The sequence below is a fragment of the Heterodontus francisci genome, chromosome 27 (assembly GCF_036365525.1).
Source record: "Heterodontus francisci isolate sHetFra1 chromosome 27, sHetFra1.hap1, whole genome shotgun sequence".
NCBI lineage: Eukaryota > Metazoa > Chordata > Chondrichthyes > Heterodontiformes > Heterodontidae > Heterodontus > Heterodontus francisci.
Genome location: NC_090397.1, coordinates 25,690,463 through 25,709,797, shown reverse-complemented (window position 1 = coordinate 25,709,797; position 19,335 = coordinate 25,690,463). Strand labels below are relative to the sequence as shown.

Sequence of the window (19,335 nt, the reverse complement as noted above, 5' to 3'; positions counted from 1 at the left end):
TCAATGTGGACATTGCAGCACTTCAGGAGACTCGCCTCCCCGCGAGTGGCTCTCTAGCAGAGCAAGACTACACCTTCTTCTGGCAGGGCAGGGATCCTGAAGAACCAAGACAGCATGGAGTGGGCTTCGCCATCAGAAACTCCTTGCTCAGCATGATAGAGCCTCCCTCAAATGGCTCGGAACGCATACTGTCCATCCGACTGCTCACCACCTCTGGTCCAGTACACCTACTCAGCATCTATGCTCCAACACTCTGTTCCGCACCTGAAGCTAAAGACCAGTTCTATGAACAACTCCATAACATCATTAGCAGCATCCCCAACACCGAACACCTATTCCTGCTGGGGGACTTTAATGCCAGGGTTGGGGCCGACCATGACTCATGGCCCTCCTGCCTTGGGCGCTATGGCGTTGGAAGGATGAATGAGAACGGGCAGAGACTGCTTGAGTTGTGTACCTATCATAACCTCTGCATCACCAACTCGTTCTTTCACACTAAACCCTGTCACCAGGTTTCATGGAGGCACCCAAGATCACGTCGTTGGTACCAGCTAGACCTCATTGTCACAAGGCGAGCCGCCATAAACAGTGTTCAAATCACACGCAGCTTCCACAGTGCGGACTGCGACACCGACCACTCCCTGGTGTGCAGCAAGGTTAGACTCAGACCAAAGAAGTTGCATCATTCCAAGCAGAAGGGCCACCCGCGCATCAACACGAGCAGAATTTCTCACCCACAGCTGTTACAAAAATTTCTAAATTCACTTGTAACAGCCCTTCAAAACACTCCCACAGGGGATGCTGAGACCAAGTGGGCCCACATCAGAGACGCCATCTATGAGTCAGCTTTGACCACCTACGGCAAAAGTGCGAAGAGAAATGCAGACTGGTTTCAATCTCATAATGAAGAGCTGGAACCTGTCATAGCCGCTAAGCGCATTGCACTTTTGAACTACAAGAAAGCCCCCAGCGATTTAACATCCGCAGCACTTAAAGCAGCCAGAAGTACTGCACAAAGAACAGCTAGGCGTTGCGCAAACGACTACTGGCAACACCTATGCAGTCATATTCAGCTGGCCTCAGACACCGGAAACATCAGAGGAATGTATGATGGCATGAAGAGAGCTCTTGGGCCAACCATCAAGAAGATCACCCCCCTCAAATCTAAATCGGGGGACATAATCACTGACCAACGCAAACAGATGGACCGCTGGGTTGAGCACTACCTAGAACTGTACTCCAGGGAGAATGCTGTCACTGAGACTGCCCTCAATGCAGCCCAGCCTCTACCAGTCATGGATGAGCTGGACATACAGCCAACCAAATCGGAACTCAGTGATGCCATTGATTCCCTAGCCAGCGGAAAAGCCCCTGGGAAGGACAGCATTACCCCTGAAATAATCAAGAGTGCCAAGCCTGCTATACTCTCAGCACTACATGAACTGCTATGCCTGTGCTGGGACGAGGGAGCAGTACCCCAGGACATGCGCGATGCCAACATCATCACCCTCTATAAAAACAAAGGTGACCGCGGTGACTGCAACAACTACCGTGGAATCTCCCTGCTCAGCATAGTGGGGAAAGTCTTTGCTCGAGTCGCTCTGAACAGGCTCCAGAAGCTGGCCGAGCGCGTCTACCCTGAGGCACAGTGTGGCTTTCGTGCAGAGAGATCGACTATTGACATGCTGTTCTCCCTTCGTCAGATACAGGAGAAATGCCGTGAACAACAGATGCCCCTCTACATTGCTTTCATTGATCTCACCAAAGCCTTTGACCTCGTCAGCAGACGTGGTCTCTTCAGACTACTAGAAAAGATCGGATGTCCACCAAAGCTACTAAGTATCATCACCTCATTCCATGACAATATGAAAGGCACAATTCAACATGGTGGCTCCTCATCAGAGCCCTTTCCTATCCTGAGTGGTGTGAAACAGGGCTGTGTTCTCGCACCCACACTTTTTGGGATTTTCTTCTCCCTGCTGCTTTCACATGCGTTCAAATCCTCTGAAGAAGGAATTTTCCTCCACACAAGATCAGGGGGCAGGTTGTTCAACCTTGCCCGTCTAAGAGCGAAGTCCAAAGTACGGAAAGTCCTCATCAGAGAACTCCTCTTTGCTGACGATGCTGCTTTAACATCTCACACTGAAGAATGCCTGCAGAGTCTCATCGACAGGTTTGCGTCTGCCTGCAATGAATTTGGCCTAACCATCAGCCTCAAGAAAACGAACATCATGGGGCAGGATGTCAGAAATGCTCCATCCATCAATATTGGCGACCACGCTCTGGAAGTGGTTCAAGAGTTCACCTACCTAGGCTCAACTATCACCAGTAGCCTGTCTCTAGATGCAGAAATCAACAAGCGCATGGGTAAGGCTTCCACTGCTATGTTCAGACTGGCCAAGAGAGTGTGGGAAAATGGCGCACTGACACGGAACACAAAAGTCCGAGTGTATCAGGCCTGTGTCCTCAGTACCTTGCTCTACGGCAGCGAGGCCTGGACAACGTATGCCAGCCAAGAGCGACGTCTCAATTCATTCCATCTTCGCTGCCTTCGGAGAATACTTGGCATCAGGTGGCAGGACTATATCTCCAACACAGAAGTCCTTGAAGCGGCCAACATCCCCAGCTTATACACACTACTGAGTCAGCGGCGCTTGAGATGGCTTGGCCATGTGAGCCGCATGGAAGATGGCAGGATCCCCAAAGACACATTGTACAGCGAGCTCGCCACTGGTATCAGACCCACCGGCCGTCCATGTCTCCGTTATAAAGACGTCTGCAAACGCGACATGAAATCGTGTGACATTGATCACAAGTCGTGGGAGTCAGTTGCCAGCATTCGCCAGAGCTGGCGGGCAGCCATAAAGACAGGGCTAAATTGTGGCGAGTCGAAGAGACTTAGTAGTTGGCAGGAAAAAAGACAGAGGCGCAAGGGGAGAGCCAACTGTGCAACAGCCCCAACAAACAAATTTCTCTGCAGCACCTGTGGAAGAGCCTGTCACTCCAGAATTGGCCTTTATAGCCACTCCAGGCGCTGCTTCACAAACCACTGACCACCTCCAGGCGCGTATCCATTGTCTCTCGAGATAAGGAGGCCCAAAAGAAATTGGATGTAAAAATCAATGACATAAAGATATCGATGTATAACTGTCCTTCAGTAAGAATGGATCTACCCCACTAAGGATTCTGGCCCCCCAAGCAATACAGAAAAAATTGTTTGAGTTAAATTTACTATACAGTGAAAACTCTGTTATTCAACATAATGCAGCCTTCCTTCCCACCCCTCTGTCACAAATTGCATATTGGAAATGAATAAGACGTCCCAAAATGTTGTTCAAACATGTTTGACACAGCAATACCCAAGCACAAGAATGAAGGCAAGCACTATGCAAATCATTACAATTGAATTGACTCTTTCTTGGGTTGTGAAGCCGTTTTATGTCAAACAGAAAAAAATTGATGTTGATGGGCAGTGCAATGAGACGGATATATCTGCTGCTCTTGGCAGGTGGGTAGGTCTTTCCTCATGACAACTGCTGTAAACTTTGTAGGATGTGCAAACGCCTGGCAGGATGCATGCATGATTTAAACAAGGAAAGATAAACAATATCAATTTCCCTTGCCCCCTTGAGGCACCATGGTATCACATGGCAGGACTCCATCTAGTGGGCCAGCTGGGAACTGATAAACTGATGCCAGGCAGGCGAGAGAAAAAGCCACACACCTCCCTCATGGTTTGAATGTTTGAGAGTTGAGATGTCAACTGCTGAGTTGCCAGGTCACTCTACGTACCAGTAACATGTTCTGATACAATATGATTGTTAAAAATATTAGCATTTCACACAAAGATTTGGTAGCGTTTGTTATCTTTTGATAAATTGAGCCAGTTGTTGATCACAACACACACAATGCAAAATCAGCATTGCTAACTAAGCTGCCTTATTTTCAATACTTCTATCATAATTCACAATGGTAAGTGTAGACAGCTTAAATGTGAGTTAACTTAACCATTGCCCCCCCCCCCTTTCGTTTTAGAAATATTTCTTTTGAAGCATGAGGTTCTGCATCATAGCACCAGATGAACGTAGTGCTTAGATGCTAAAATCGCTGCTGGGTTGCTTCAACCACAATAGAAAATGCAAGAAAGTACTTTGATACTAATAGTAGTTACAGTATTTTATTGGTTCTTCACTTTTACATATGAACAGGCAAAACAAGGAGGTGAAAAATTCACCAGATGATCAAGCCTATCACCTCTAGACATGGTGCAACAACAGACACTATTGACCCATCTCCTGAGAGACTGTGGGTTCCTGTTGGTCTGAGCAAGTGTGGATAAAAGTCACGTTTTCCACTACCCATTGAAAATATGCCATGAGGGTGCTTTTTGGTGATGTACAGAATGCCTTTCAATTGTAATCAGATTTGAGAAGTTACCTTTTAAATTTGACATTATTATAAATAGAAAAACAACTAGTTACTGCTTAAGGTAGGATAAAACATTTGAATATTTCTCTTATTTTGTTAAATACTTGGTAGTTATTTCATAGCAGTTTCATTTTTGATAGACGGAAGAACCCTATAGGGCCTGTTGTACTTAGAAGATGAGTCGAAAAAGTAAGTATTGAGTTTCATCAGGATTACAGAGTAGCATTTGGTACTGTGCATGCTCAGAAAGCTTTGGCAAAGGTCTTAGCTCCGCAAGGGGAATATTTGTTCAGAATGTTGAATTGGCATTGGGAAAAATGTGCCAAGATTAAAATTTTCTTGTACGTTGGCTGCGATATTACTAGGCTGCTGCAGCTCATTGCTTCCTGTGGCTAAAGTGTGCAATCAGTCCTGTGGAAAACAGATAGTGATACCATGCTGAGTATTGTATTGTTTAAAAGCATTGTGCAGCAGCTTTTTTATAGCCCTTAACAGGATCATGCTGATGAGCACCTCCTGACTTATTTGCATTGTAAGTGCCAAAGGTAATGTTATAATTAGATGTGTGTTTACATTTTGTTTCTACATTGCTAATCATTTAAAATACATAATAGTAATTGTTATGTCATTTTACAAATAATGTGTACTCATTAATTAATATTGCATGATGTGGCTGGCCTGGTTAATAGGGTAAAAAGTAGTAAAGCAAAAAAGAATGAAAAGTTACAAATAAGAAGGAGGAGATTAGAAAGAATTCTTTTTGCAAAAATCTGAATAGGGACTACTTTCCAAGTGGCAAAAGAAGGCAAATCAATCAGAAGATTTAACAGGAAATTAAATAAACCTGAAGAAAAATATTAAAGGGTATAGGGGAAAAGCACTGATACCAGTATAGACAAGGTGGTATAATATCTTGCATTCTTTAAATTAAAAAGAGAAATTAATTCCCCTTTCACCCAGTGTCTCTCTTTTTGCTTCACGCTTCCTTGTTTTCATTGCCAAGTGTTCACTCTGTAAATGAGTAGTTTTCTCAGCTGTGCATTGTAGATATGACTTATTAACTGTTGCCATATCCAGCCCTATGTGTGGAGATGCAGTCATTCCCATGTGAATGATTATGGGTCTCCTTGGCATTGTGCTCATTGCCATGATTGGAAATCTGCCTGGGTTCAGATCCTAAATCTGCGATTGGAAGATTTCCATCAATAAAAAATTAGGTATCTGTCTATATTGTGCAAAATGATGTATAGTCAGGGTCTGAACTACAAATATGATGGGGTCACCTTTAACTCTCCTGCCTGCTGGAAACCAAGCAGTGTTGATGGGGGAGGGGGGAATTAAATGGAGCAGAGGACTTTGTAACCCTTTTCTGCCTCAATCTGACCAACAACAAATTCAAATTGCAGGTAACAAAGGCATCCATCCCTAGCCAGTGGGGTCCTTTTAAAATATTGTACTCCAATAGTTGCATTTGTAAAAACTATGGTAACTGTGTGTGTTTAGTTTTCTTCTATTAAAGCAATTCGGTAAACATTCAATGTTTTTGTTTTCTTGTGTTGCTGAGAGTAGATATTAATGTGATCTGTTTCTGTCCCATTATCTCTCTTATTGCAGTAATAATATAGTTTTGAGTATATTTGGATCTGATCTTTTGAGTATTCATTCTGTCACAGAAGTTTGCCGTATGTCAGAATGGCAAGAAACTTAGAACTCCTTACTTTTTAGGTTACTGTGCGACAAATGGCACTCTGCAAATGGCCTAATGACGTTTCTGTTATTTTATGTTGCCAGGGCTTTATTTTGACTGTTTTTTGCATTTGATGAGGTTGTTTTACTCTTCTCCGGTATGAAGCGCAAATAAATATTTCTGTGGCAAGGAGGGTTTTAAACATTTGGATTGCTAGTAATAGTGGCAGTGCAGTGACTGGAATTTGATTTAGAATGTCTTCTATACTCATGCATGTTAATTTAGAAGGCTAGCAAAAGCTGGTCAAAAGCATCAAAAAAAGGTGACAACTGAAAAACAGGCCTCAGTGTAATTTTGTACCATGTATTAGGTGGGTGGTGGGATGGAATTTGAACCCTACTAAACTATTGGAAACCAGGCTGGTTGGCAGTTAAAATGCCCAGGGTTACTTCTCCGTTAGAAAGCCACCCAGATTGGGTTGTTTCCAATTTTAAGTGAGGCCTCTTCCCACAGCCAATGGGGTGCTAATTTAGATATGCTAATTGAGGCCCAATGATTTCAGTGGGCCCCGGCAAGCAATTTTACCTTCGGTTTGAGCAGGGAGGCTGCCATGAAGACAGGTGAAGAAGTTCGGGAATGAGAAGACACCATCCAGGTAAGTTGCGAAGGATGGGTCTGGTCACATTGCCGCGGAATGCTCCATCCAGTTGGACCGTGCCGTACCACCTATCCTTCGTGGAAACGTTTCTGCGGAAAAACACCTTTGACCACCAATCCATCAGGCAGTGGTCTGCACGGAATGTCCTCAAGGCCCTACGGGAAAAGGAGACGGTGGATCCAATCGGATGGTTCCCCGAGCAGACTGCCAAAGTCATTTGGCAGAATGCCTCATCATCAGAACTTTCAAACAAGCACCAAGATGTAGCTTGGCTGGTGGTGGGAAGAGCCCTCTCTGTCAGATCCTTCCTGCACGCTCGGAGTCTCACACCCTCCGCACAATGCCCTCGAGGTGGCTGTGGTGGGGAAGAGACGGTTGCCCACCTCTTTCTGGAATGTGTCTTTGCAAAACAGGTGTGGAAAGAGATGCAGTGGTTTTTGTCGAGGTTCATTCCAAGCAGCTCTGTAACACAGGAGTCAGTGCTCTATGGGCTGTTCCCAGGGACGCACACCGAGACAAACATCAACTGCAGCTGGAGGACTATCAATTCGGTGAAAGATGCTCTTTGGTCTGCCCGAAACTTGCTGGTCTTCCAGCGCAAAGAGTTGTCCACGACCGAATGTGGCAGACTGGCACATTCTAAGGTCCAGGACTACGTGTTGAGGGACGCACTAAAGTTTGGGGCAGCCGCAGCAAAGGCTCAATGGGGAAAGACCACAGTGTAAGGTCCCCCACCAAGGTGAACTGAGGGGCTGGATCCATGGAAAACCCCTCGAACTGTATTCAGAAATATTTGTTTGCCGTAAAATGTACATGGCATGTAAAATGAAATGGAAGGGTTGTGAGTCAACTCACTCCTGTATTGAAGAAAACTGATCTCCTTTGCACTCCTTGTATTGTTTGACTTGGTGCTGTTTGGAACTGTTTTGTAATGTATTTTTTACAGATTTTTATGAATAAAGTATATTTTGAAAATTAAAAAAAAGCTTCTCACTTGCTGCCTGCCCATTCCATGTAGGAAATGGACCAACCAAATTGATTTGGCCTCAAATTGGCATGGTTTCCTGGCAGTTAAAATCACTCCCCCTCCCCCTCCGCCCCATTACACATTTAAAACTGTTTACCTAAAATTACTGTATAAAAAGTTAAAATTTATGCCGTTACCTGAGGACATTGACTAGGGTGGAAACCGTAAGTAAGCAGAAGACTGCCTTAATAAGATTAAATTGAATCAAAAAACAAACCGTTCATAGACAGTATAATTGAATTATAATAATCAATTTTAGTAACACTTCATTTGATTGTTATGTTGAGTTGATCATCATATAGACACCTCAAAGCTTTCATGCAGAAACATGCTCCACCACTAGGATAGAGCAACAGGACTGTATTTATGCATTTTATGTACAGAAAAAACACAGCACAATGCTAAAAGCAGTAAACAACATAAAAATTAATCAAAAGTGGTTAAAGCAGTAGCAGAATAAAGAATGTTTTCAAGTTTCCTCTGCTGTTTGGTTATTTCCAGAGGACAAAGAGCAGGGTGTCTAATCATTAAATTTACACCAGTCCACATCACTGTTTTGATCTTATTTCACTTATAATGTCTCTGATAATGTCCGTGAGCTCATTATAAGTTTTAGTGTGTCCCAGGTTCGATAGCATATTGATTTCATTGAGCGATATTCCAGTTGATAGTATGATGTAATCACCTGGCAAAGGTGCACAGAAATTTTTTCAGTAAATGCTTTGGTCATTCAGAGCTGTAAACCCATATTTATGGAATCAGTCCACAATGCGTGCTTTTGAAACAGCTCCCAAAGCATTAATATCCTTGTGTACTGCATCCAGTAGAATTACATGCCCAGCAACATTCTGTACAATCACTGTGTGATCAGAACAGATGCTTTCAATTATTTTGCTGTAAGGGAAGTAAAGGGAGTGTATCTTGAAAGCTTGTATGATCCCCTAGTATGGTGACAGTGCAAAGTCTGTTGTGCCTGTGGATAGAAACACCATTTGTTTGTTGCAAGGACTCAACTGTTCTAAGGCTGTAAAATGAGCAATTTTTCCATCTGTAAATCAAGGTGTACTGAAGTTGTTCAGGCATTTCTGTTAGTTCTGTGGTCAAACTGTAAGTTGTGAACCTTGTGATAACATGGAGGATTTGCAGATTTGTCAATGACTGCAGGATGGCACTTAGCTGTCCCAGATCTGTTGCAACAGAACTCCACTGTGACTGCTTCACTTTTTTCCTCATGATTGGAATGTCTTTGAATATTAGTGTTGAATGCGATCATTCTCTGCTTTCCAGTTTCTGTGAAAAAAAGCTTTCCCATAGCAATTTTTAAAATTCATTTGTGGGATGTGGGAGTCACTGGCTCAGCCAGTATTTATTGCTGACTTGCTGGGCCATTTCAGACCACATGCTGTGGGCCTGGAGTCTTTTCCTAAAGGACATTAGTGAATCAGATGGATTTTTACAACAATTTCATTGTCATCATTACACAAGTTTTTAATTCCAGATTTATTAATTGAACTCAAATTTCACCATCTGCCATGGTGGGATTCAAACCTGTGTCCCCACAGCATTAGTCTGGGTTCTGGGTCCAGTGACATTACCACTGTGCCATTGCCTCTCCTGTTGTAAAAGTGGTTTCTTTACAAGTAGTGTGCCATTCATACATACCATGTGATGAGGGAGTGTAGGTATGTACTCTCAGCATCAATGCCCTAACTTTAACAATCTGATTTTGGTTATTCATCCAATCATTATTGTTTATTATCACATTTAACAGTGCAGATTGTGAGATTTGAAAGCATTTTGACAGAACTCTGACTAGTAATGTGTATTGTCTCCATGGCATGCAGAATTCTAGCTGTGCATGTGTAGTAGATAACGAGTTCGTAAAAGAATTTCAAATTTGTCCAGGCTGGTATTCGCTCAGAAGAAAAGTAAAACAGATGGTAAATTGCTGAAGTTGCTTTTACCTCCAAGGCAGGTCACTTCATTTCTACTTGCCTCGAATAGACATAGCTATGAGTTGAGAAATTTCTGCTAGTGCAACATCAAAGGCAAACATTTCACAACTTGATCCTTTCAATTGAACCTCGTTCAGACACACTAGCATAAATGAGTTAAGTTTTGGAAAGTAAGATTTGGTCTGTAAAGCCAATTACTATAAACAGTGATCTTTAAAAGTGAATTATTCTGCAGCTGTTTACACGATTTATCCCTGAATAAGGCAAAAACTTCACAGTTTACATTATTTTTTAATATACAAGAACCAAAATATTTACAAAAGTCAGCAAAGACCAAACTAATAATTCAGGCTATAGTCTAATAATTCAAATAAACTTCAAGCTCTCAACATAGAAATAAATGTTTTCCTTGAGTTACAGCATTTATTATGGACAGCTCTGAGTAAGAATGAGCATTTTATGCAGAATTGGTTAATTCTAGGGGTTACCTATGTTACAGGTGTTAATTTTGTCTGTACATATTTAGCTGGGAAAACTGAGAAAATGGTGTAAACCATCTTCATCAAATTGCTGGAGTATTTTGACTGTCTCACCTACTCCCTGTCTTTGAGCTATTTGCGACTCATTACTTTTAGATCTTTATGATTGGCAGTTTTCATTCCCGATTGGTAGAATGCTTATCTGTTTGGTTGTGATTTGTTGCTGATCTGTAAATGTGAGATTTTAGCCAATGAGATTTAAGTGTGACATGGAAATTTGCATGAGTTACGGTGTGATGGTGAAGAGTGACACAGGAATTGTGATGAATAACCAGAAAAACAGACAATACTAATTTTTGCAGCATGGTATTAAACTGTTCACTGTCCCACTATGATGACTCTTGCTACAGCTGTCTGTAACTGAAACAAAGATATGAGGGTGTTCAGGGATCAAATAAAACATTTTTGAATTTATTCTTCAAAAATATCAATCCAGAGGAATTTATGAAACAAAACAAGAACACAGATGTTTATTTTCTTTCTTTTTTGTCTAACAGTGGAATTCCTGGAAAGAAATGCGGAGCAATTATTCTAACAGCGGAAGAATTGAGCAATTGCCATGTAAGAACAAACTATTCACCTTCTTCCAAATTAAGTGCTATATAATTATTACAGTAGAGGTGCCATCAAAGTTTAGTTTGTTACCCATTAGAATTTAGATCTTTGTGCAATATAAATCTGCTTCTGTTAACTAAATAAGAAATTGTCTCTAATAAACAGATCTCCACATTTTGCTATGTTCCTTCCAGTGACTATAACTATTAAATATTAGCAGGTATTATTATTTATTTAGCAATGAGTGGATTCAGTACATAATGGACAAGCCTATGTCCCATTGCAAGCATGGGCCTTTGTTCCTTAATACTCCAATGATTTTCCATTATTCTGAGAAGTCTTCATCCATCTGCTTCCACTGGTGGGGGAATCTCAAACTAGGGGACATAGTTGCAGAATAAAGGGGCACATGTTTAAAACTGAGATGTGAAGGAATTTCTTCTCTCAGAGGGTGGTGAATCTCTGGAATTCTCAACCTCAGCGAGTTGTGGAGGCTAGGTCACTAAATGTATTTAAGGAGGAGGTACTTAGATTTTTGAAATCTCAGGGAGTCAAGGGGTATGCGGAGTAGACCTGAAAGAGGAGTTGAGGCCTGGGACAGATCAGCCATGATCTTATTGAATGGCGGGGCAGGCTTGAGGGGCTGAATGGCCTACTCCTGCTCCTATTTCTTATGTTCTTATCAGGGATACGAAGACACCATGCACATTTGAAACGTGCAAGAATTGTGAAAGACTGTTAAAGAGCAGAGAAAGGAACTGGGAGCATAAAAAAACCATAATGGAACATAAAAATTACATTTTCTTATACTCTCCCTTTCAGCCTAGCAGACCCTTCTATTGAGAACACAATCCTTACACAAATTTATCTATTATAAAAAGTACAGACTTACTGTTCTTCATGCTTAAATGTTTCATGAAGTCAGAATGAAGATTTTTGGTTTCGGGTCAATTGTGTTAGTGGTACTTTATTCCCAGTCTTTTTGTGACATGCGTTTACACAAATGTTTGCAGGTAAAAAAAACATATTTTCTAATGCTGTTCAAAAGTCTGTTTTAGTGGGTCCCTAGCAAATTTTCTGGGTTTTTTTATTCACAAACTAAAGAGGCAATTTAAGCAAAGATATCAAGATGCCACTGGTATTGCAGCATAAAATAATTAGTAACTCCCAAAATATGGTTATTAGCATGCCCATTAACTCATATCAGGCACCAAGTTATTGCCAGGAGGAATATATCATCCAATTAGTAGTTTTGCACAGACATTGGTTTTCCACCACCTGCTGATCACAGTGGAGCTGAAGTGGCTTAAAATATCATCATAGCCTTGCATTATTTCAGGAAATTACAATGTGCAAAGAATAAGGCATATCATTTCTGATTTATTCGAGTTATGCTGTTATCAAATTACATTGGGTCACACTAATCTCTCTGAAATTCAAACCACTTACTACCAGAGGAAATTTATAAAACCTGTACTTAGGCTTATAGACCATTAACTTTTATTTGAAAATGGCAAGAAGATCTATGATGTGACATAAAATGGGACTTACAGTTTTCCTCGTTTGGGAATAAAACCAGTAGGAAATAAGAAATAAGCAGTATTAAAAACAGACTACAGAATACACATGATTAATATTAATATATAATTATTGAGATGCTATACATAATGTCTAGCTTTAAAACTATTTATTGCTACATTAGCAGTGCCATAGTATGTCATTTGATGTATTGATACACTGGGTAAGATTCAGGTCGCAAATTTAAATTGACTTCCCCTGTATTATACATGGATTTTCTGTCTTTCTCATTGCTGAATTATCTTGGCTTACGATGTCTTGCATTGAAACAATAGTTTATGTACAGCATAATGCTGATTCATTAAGTTATGTGCAAGACAGGCATTTCTTTTCTGAATGAGTTGCATCTACCAAGGAGCTCAGTAACTGATTGCAAAGGTATTTAAGAAAGGTGAATTGGTCAACATAGGAGGGTCAATTTAGAACCTTCAAGAAAGGGCAGGCCAGAGTAGTACCACACCAGTGAGAAATATAGAAACCAAAGAATCAATGTGTATATGAAATACTAATTAAAAAAAGCTATTTTGTATAGAGCTTTCAAATGTGTATTCTTTTTGAGTTGGTTAAATAAATTCTACTGTAAATATGTTATTTTAATGTTATTTATCGATTGGCTTATTTACACCTTTTGCTTGGCTTAATAGTTATATTAGATAGAAGATTTGGGCCGGAATATTACATGGTGGCGGAGGGCCCGCTCACCAGCTTAAAAATTGGGGCCAAGCCTACTTCTGCCAGGCCTGGAAGCCATGCAGTAATTTTATGTGGCCCAGGCCCTTAATTGTTTCAGGTACGACTTCCGTCCTGTTGAGGCAGGAAGTCCCGCTTCCAATGGTTGCTGGCCAATCGGAGTGTTGGTAGCTCTACAGCCCCAGCAGCACCACCGGGAGCAGTGGCTATTGCTGGGACTGCAGCCACCCAGAAGAGGAACATTGACGTCCGCCTCCATAAAGGCAAATGGAGTTTCGGGCCTCACTGGCGACAGTTGGCTGGGCCCTGGCAAGGGCGGCGGGGGTCATTCAGGAGGGCGATGGGAGGTGCTCCAGCTTGTGCTGCTGGGGGGAGGGGGGCCCTCTGTGGGGCACAGGGTGCCTGATCAGGAGGCCCACGCCCACCCCTATCCCCTTTTCCCCAGGCCCGCAAGGAGGCCATCTGGTAATACCTGGGGGCCTCGTCAGGTGCTGAAATTCCCTGCTGCTGCTGGTACAATACCAGCAGTGGCAGGAGGAGGCCCTTAAATGGCAGTTAATTGGCCACTTCCAGGCCTCAATTGGCCTGGGGCAGGTGGGCTGTTTTCCATCTACCCCAGCTGCTGGTCAAATGGCAGTGGGGGCGGATAGGCGATGGGAATGGCACCCCCTGCCTCCCACTCGGTTTTACGCAAACAACCCCCCCCCACCAGCTCCAGCCCGCTCCCAATGGGGGCAGGGGTGTGTAAAATTCCAGCCATGATGTTGTGATGCTTTATGGCTTTTCATAAAAATACTGAGGAGGCATAGGTTCATTCAGGTAGAGAATGTAATTAACCAGTTTTTATTTTTATATAATCAGAGAGCTAAACAAGTCAATGCTTTAGCAAATGCTTGTGAGACATTCAAAACAGAATTGTATATTTTTCAAAAACCATGCTGTTCAGTGCTCATGCATTAATTGTTCACTTCTATTACTTCTGTATTTTTATATTTTTTGCTGACACACTGGTAATTGTTGCTTTTCACCTGGCCCTGTTTGCAAACCTATCACTTAATCCTCAGCAGTATCAAAGCAATATCTAGTAGCCTTAACAGCTTGCATAGTGGCTTTTTGATTGCTTCCTTTCACACTTGATCCTTTCCCTCCTCCCTCAGGATGTTGTGGCAATGCAGTTTTGTGCCAACAAATTAGATAAAAAAGATTTCTTTGGAAAGTCAGACCCGTTCCTTGTATTTTATAGAAGCAATGAGGATGGAACGTAAGTGATATATTAATGATTTTTTTTTACAGTAGATTGATTCCCAGATATTGATCATGCAAGTGGTGTTAACTTCTAGTAATAAGTTTATTTTGCCTCAGAATTTGAAGGAAATTACTTCAGGCTCTCAATCTTTACTTCATAGCAGCTTGTTTATAGCACTCGGTGATGGATGCAATCTGTAAAAGCTGTATTTCTAAGTTGGGTAAATAGATGTGAATGCCACATAATGGTTTGACCTGTTCTGCAATTTTCTGATACAGAATATGGGTACGACAGGACAGGTTATAAATCACCAATTTTATTCTGTTCTCCCTTTTTGCCATTTTCCATGACTTTTCATTAATAATTGAAGAATGTTTTCCCGTCGTGTTTCAGTGACTTACAAATTGCTCCACATTTTATGACTATTTTGTCAAAACAGCTGTTCTGGAAATTGTGATTTATTATAATTTGTGGGGGATGAATATATTTCATTCGTATATAATAAAGGGTCTATTCCTCTGCTGAAAGATTGTCATTGTTTAGAAATTAACAAATATATTGGAAGCTCTAACTGCAAGATCTACTCAAAATTGACTGGCTTGCATAATTCACATGAATGATTTATTCCAAAGCTATGGTATAATTTCATAATAAATCAGAAAAGTGGGATAATTAATGTTTTTTACAGGTCTGAGAGAATTCAACACAAATTAAGTTACAATAGAGCAATTTTAAACATGAATGATTATATACCCATAAATGAAAAGCCATTTCATTCAGTGTAACTCCTCAGCCAGACACCACGCCTCTCATTAGTACCTAATGGCTGGAACTTTATGGCCCCCCAACGAGCGGGCTGGTGGCGGAGGAGGGGAGGGCGTAAAATTGAGTGGGAGGTGGGGGGCCATTCCCGCCACCTCCCCGCCCCTGCTGCAATTTTATGCGGGGTGGCGGCGGCAATAAATGGCCCGCCCACCCCAGGCCAATTAGGACCCATAAGTGGCCAATTAACTGCCACTTAAGGGCCTCCTCCTGCTGCCACTGGCGAATGGCAAAGGCCCCAAGAACACCGCCAGGTAAAACCTGATGGTTTTCTTGTGGGCTGGAGGGGAGGGTGTCCCTCCTGATCGGGCACCTTGTGCCCCACAGAGGGTCAGCCCGAAGCCCCAACCGCCGCCACGGCACAACAACACCTCCACATCCTCCCACCGACCCCCACCCCCCTCGGCCCTTGCCTACTCGGCGAGGCTCCAAACATTTATCTTCATCTGGGGTTGTCCTTCACCTTGCTTGCGACAGCTGGGTGTAGTGCCAGCAGTGGCCACTGCTTCTGGTGGCACTGCTTGGACTAAGAGCTGCTGATTGGCTGGCAGCGACATTAGGCAGGACCTCCTGTCTCAAGGAGGTAGATGTCCCCCCGCCAAGGCCAATTAAGTGACTGGGGAGAGAATAATCCCAACATGGCTCCCCAGGCCTGGTGGAGGTGGGCTTACACCCGACTTTTCAGCCAGTGGGCGGGGCCTCCCACCCAACATAAAATTCCGTCCAATGTATTTGCTGTTTCAGGCAATTACTTACCCACCTCCAGTTTTTATCCAGTGCCTTGAGCTTGTTGCTTCGTTGCTAATGTTTCGGAGACCCCGACTCACCAAAAACAATTTGTTCAATGCCTTCCTCACGGACCTCTCAAGCTTCAAGCAACACTAACTCCAATTCATCCAACATTTTGCCACCAACATTCTCTTCCACACTAAATCCTACTCACCATCACCTATATCCTTGCTGACCCTGTCACTCAATGCACCAAATTCAAAATCTGAGTCCTTGCATATAAATTCTACCCATGGGTTTGTCCTCCCCTACTTTTACAACCTCTTCTAGCCTTATGTCCAGTCTGCATCCTTCCATCCTCCAACTTTGACCAGCCTTGCACGTCAACTTTCTTTCTTCTCTATTAGTAGCATACCTTTCATTTGCCTCTGCCCTATTCTTTGAGACTCACTGCCTAAAACCATCATCTTTTCTACTTCTCTCTCCCTCTCTATTTCTCTCTTCCTGCCTTTAAAATCATTCTCAAACCATATTTTTCAACCTTGATTTGGGGCACCTCTCCTAACTCTTCTATTACTAGTGAGTATCCATTCCTCCAATGTGCACTACGTCAAGACTTTAAAGGCAGTAAATAAATGTAAGCTGTTGTTTTATGCGGCATTTTATAAAAGGTTTTCTGGAAGTCCTGTTGCACTGTATCATAGGACTTTCTGACATGCATTCTTTTGAGATGTCACTTGCTCTCTCACTTTTCTGATGGGATTTTGGTAATAATAGTTTCTGAAACAACAATCCTCATACTAGGAAACAATTGAATCAGTTACATGGTTCTACTCAGTGAGATCACTTATTTTATAATATTAACATGTCAGGACTCTTTGGATACATTTGCCGGAAGAGCAGACTGATACCTACTAAATAAATATCATATCAAAGTGTCCTTATCATACATCATCTGTGTAACAATCTGTGAACATTAAACACATAGGCAGGAATTTTACAGTGGGCAGACGGGAGCTGGACTCCGACGTAAATGTCGGTACCGCACCCGCTTCAGCCCAGCCTGGGGCTCCGTCCCGTATTTTACGGATCCCCAGTCTTTAATTGGCCCGAGGCGGGACTTCCACCCACTGAGGGAGGAGGTCCCGCCTCAGTGAGTAGCCAGCCAATCAGATGGACCGGCAGCTCTTAGTATCAGCAGCGCCACCGGGAGCAGTGGCCACTGCCAGCCGAGGAGGATACCAAGGAACCGGTACTGAAGGTAAGTTTGGGCTGCCTCACCAGGGGAATCGGTCGTGCCCTGGTGAGGCTGGGGTGGTTGTTTGGGGGGAGGAGGGCGTCTTGGATCCTGGGGTTGGGTTGGGAGGTGGGGCGACCCTCAATCGGGCACCCTGTGCCCGATTGCCAGGCCCCCCCCAGGGTGCGGAAAGGCCGACATCTATAGCTGGGCGGCCTTTCACGTCCCCGGCACACCCACTTGCCACAGGTAAAATACCCGTGGACGCGGGCGTGGGCCCTTAAGTGGCCACTTAAGGATCTTGATTGGCCTTGGGTGGGCAGGCCACTTCTCACCCCCCACCGGACCTCCGTAAACCTGGTCAGAGGCGAAATTGGGGCGGTTAGGCCTCGTGGAGCCTGCCGCTCAATTTTACGCCGCCCCCACACCACCATTCGACCCGCTGGGGCGCTGTAAAATTCCGGCCATGAAATTTGCTCCAGCTCCAAACATGGGATGTACTCAAATAAAAACAAAACAGTGCAGATGCTGGAAATCTGAAACAAAAAGTGCTGGAAATACTCAGCAGGCCTGGCAGCATCTGTGGAGAGAGAAGCAGAGTTAACGTTTCAGGTCTGTGAATGTTAACTTGGCTTCTCTCGACACAAATGCTGCTAAACCTGCTGAGTATTTCCAGCACTTTTCGTTTTTGTTTTGGATGGGATATACTCAGCTTGCTTAGGAACTAATGCAATTTATTCCCATATGTTTCAGAGAAGCAAACTTTATTAGTTCTGCTACTGGGCTGGAAGCAATGGAATTTTTAATTTCAGTATTCATTTATACCTATCTTAACCAAAAGCATTAAAATTTAATGTCCTTGTTGTAATGTTACAGTCCATGGGCAAGATATATGTAGTTAGTATCTGGAAAGGTAAGTAATTCCTGCTTAAAACTATTATAATTGAGGCTTGGGTATCCATGAAGACACTTTGGGCTGGATTTTCAAAGCACTTTGGGGGTGAGCTCAGGTGCGGCATGAATTGAAGATTGCGTTCCTGAAGGCATTTCTGGATCCGGATGCCTCTGGAACGTGCTGTAATTTTCAAAGAGAGGGTGGGTTTGGGGTCCTGAAAACCCGCTCGCCTCCAATTAACTGCCTGTTAAACTCCTTGAGGAGCTTGTTAATGGGATGGGGAGAGCCAGTAGGGAATTTTCAAAGAGGGGAGCGGGAGGAGAGAGCGGTCTGGTGCAAGTATTAGAATTAGAATTAGAACATTACAGTGCAGTACAGGCCCTTCGGCCCTCGATGTTGCGCCGACCCGTGAAACCATCTGACCTACACTATTCCATTTTCATCCATATGTCTATCCAATGACCACTTAAATGCCCTTAAAGTTGGCGAGTCTACTACTGTTGCAGGCAGGGCGTTCCACGCCCCTACTACTCTCTGAGTAAAGAAACTACCCCTGACATCTGTCCTATATCTATCACCCCTCAACTTAAAGCTATGTCCCCTCGTGTTTGCCATCACCATCCGAGGAAAAAGACTCTCACTATCCACCCTATCTAACCCTCTGATTATCTTATATGTCTCTATTAAGTCACCTCTCCTCCTCCTTCTCTCCAACGAAAACAACCTCAAGTCCCTCAGCCTTTCCTTGTAAGACCTTCCCTCCATATCAGGCAACATCCTAGTAAATCTCCTCTGCACCCTTTCCATAGCTTCCACATCCTTCCTATAATGCGGTGACCAGAACTGCACGCAATACTCCAGGTGCGGTCTCACCAGAGTTTTGTACAGCTGCAGCATGACCTCGTGGCTCCGAAACTCGATCCCCCTACTAATAAAAGCTAACTCACCATATGCCTTCTTAACAGCCCTATTAACCTGGGTAGCAACCTTCAGGGATTTATGCACCTGGACACCAAGATCTTTCTGTTCATCTACACTACCAAGAATCTTCCCATTAGCCCAGTACTCTGCATTGCTGTTACTCCTTCCAAAGTGAATCACCTCGCACTTTTCCGCATTAAACTCCATTTGCCATCTCTCAGCCCAGCTCTGCAGCCTATCTATGTTCCTCTGAACCCTACAACATCCTTCGGCACTATCCACAACTCCACCGACCTTAGTGTCATCCGCAAATTTACTAACCCACCCTTCTACACCCTCTTCCAGGTCATTTATAAAAATGACAAACA

The 19,335-nt window shown here is 43.2% G+C and overlaps 1 protein-coding gene across 3 annotated transcripts in view; it reads left to right on the top strand.

Annotated features, from left to right (window-relative positions):
* Nucleotides 1-19,335, top strand: part of LOC137384709 (copine-8) — a 445,401-nt gene that overhangs the window by 208,041 nt on the left and 218,025 nt on the right. For all 3 annotated transcript variants that reach the window (XR_010977638.1, XM_068059014.1, XM_068059012.1), the window contains exons 7-8: nt 10,792-10,855; nt 14,275-14,378. Coding sequence is in view for 2 of the 3 variants with exons in the window: in XM_068059014.1 (XP_067915115.1) it covers nt 10,792-10,855; nt 14,275-14,378 (168 nt within the window). In the remaining variant the exon portion in view is untranslated. The remainder of the gene's footprint in view (nt 1-10,791; nt 10,856-14,274; nt 14,379-19,335) is intronic.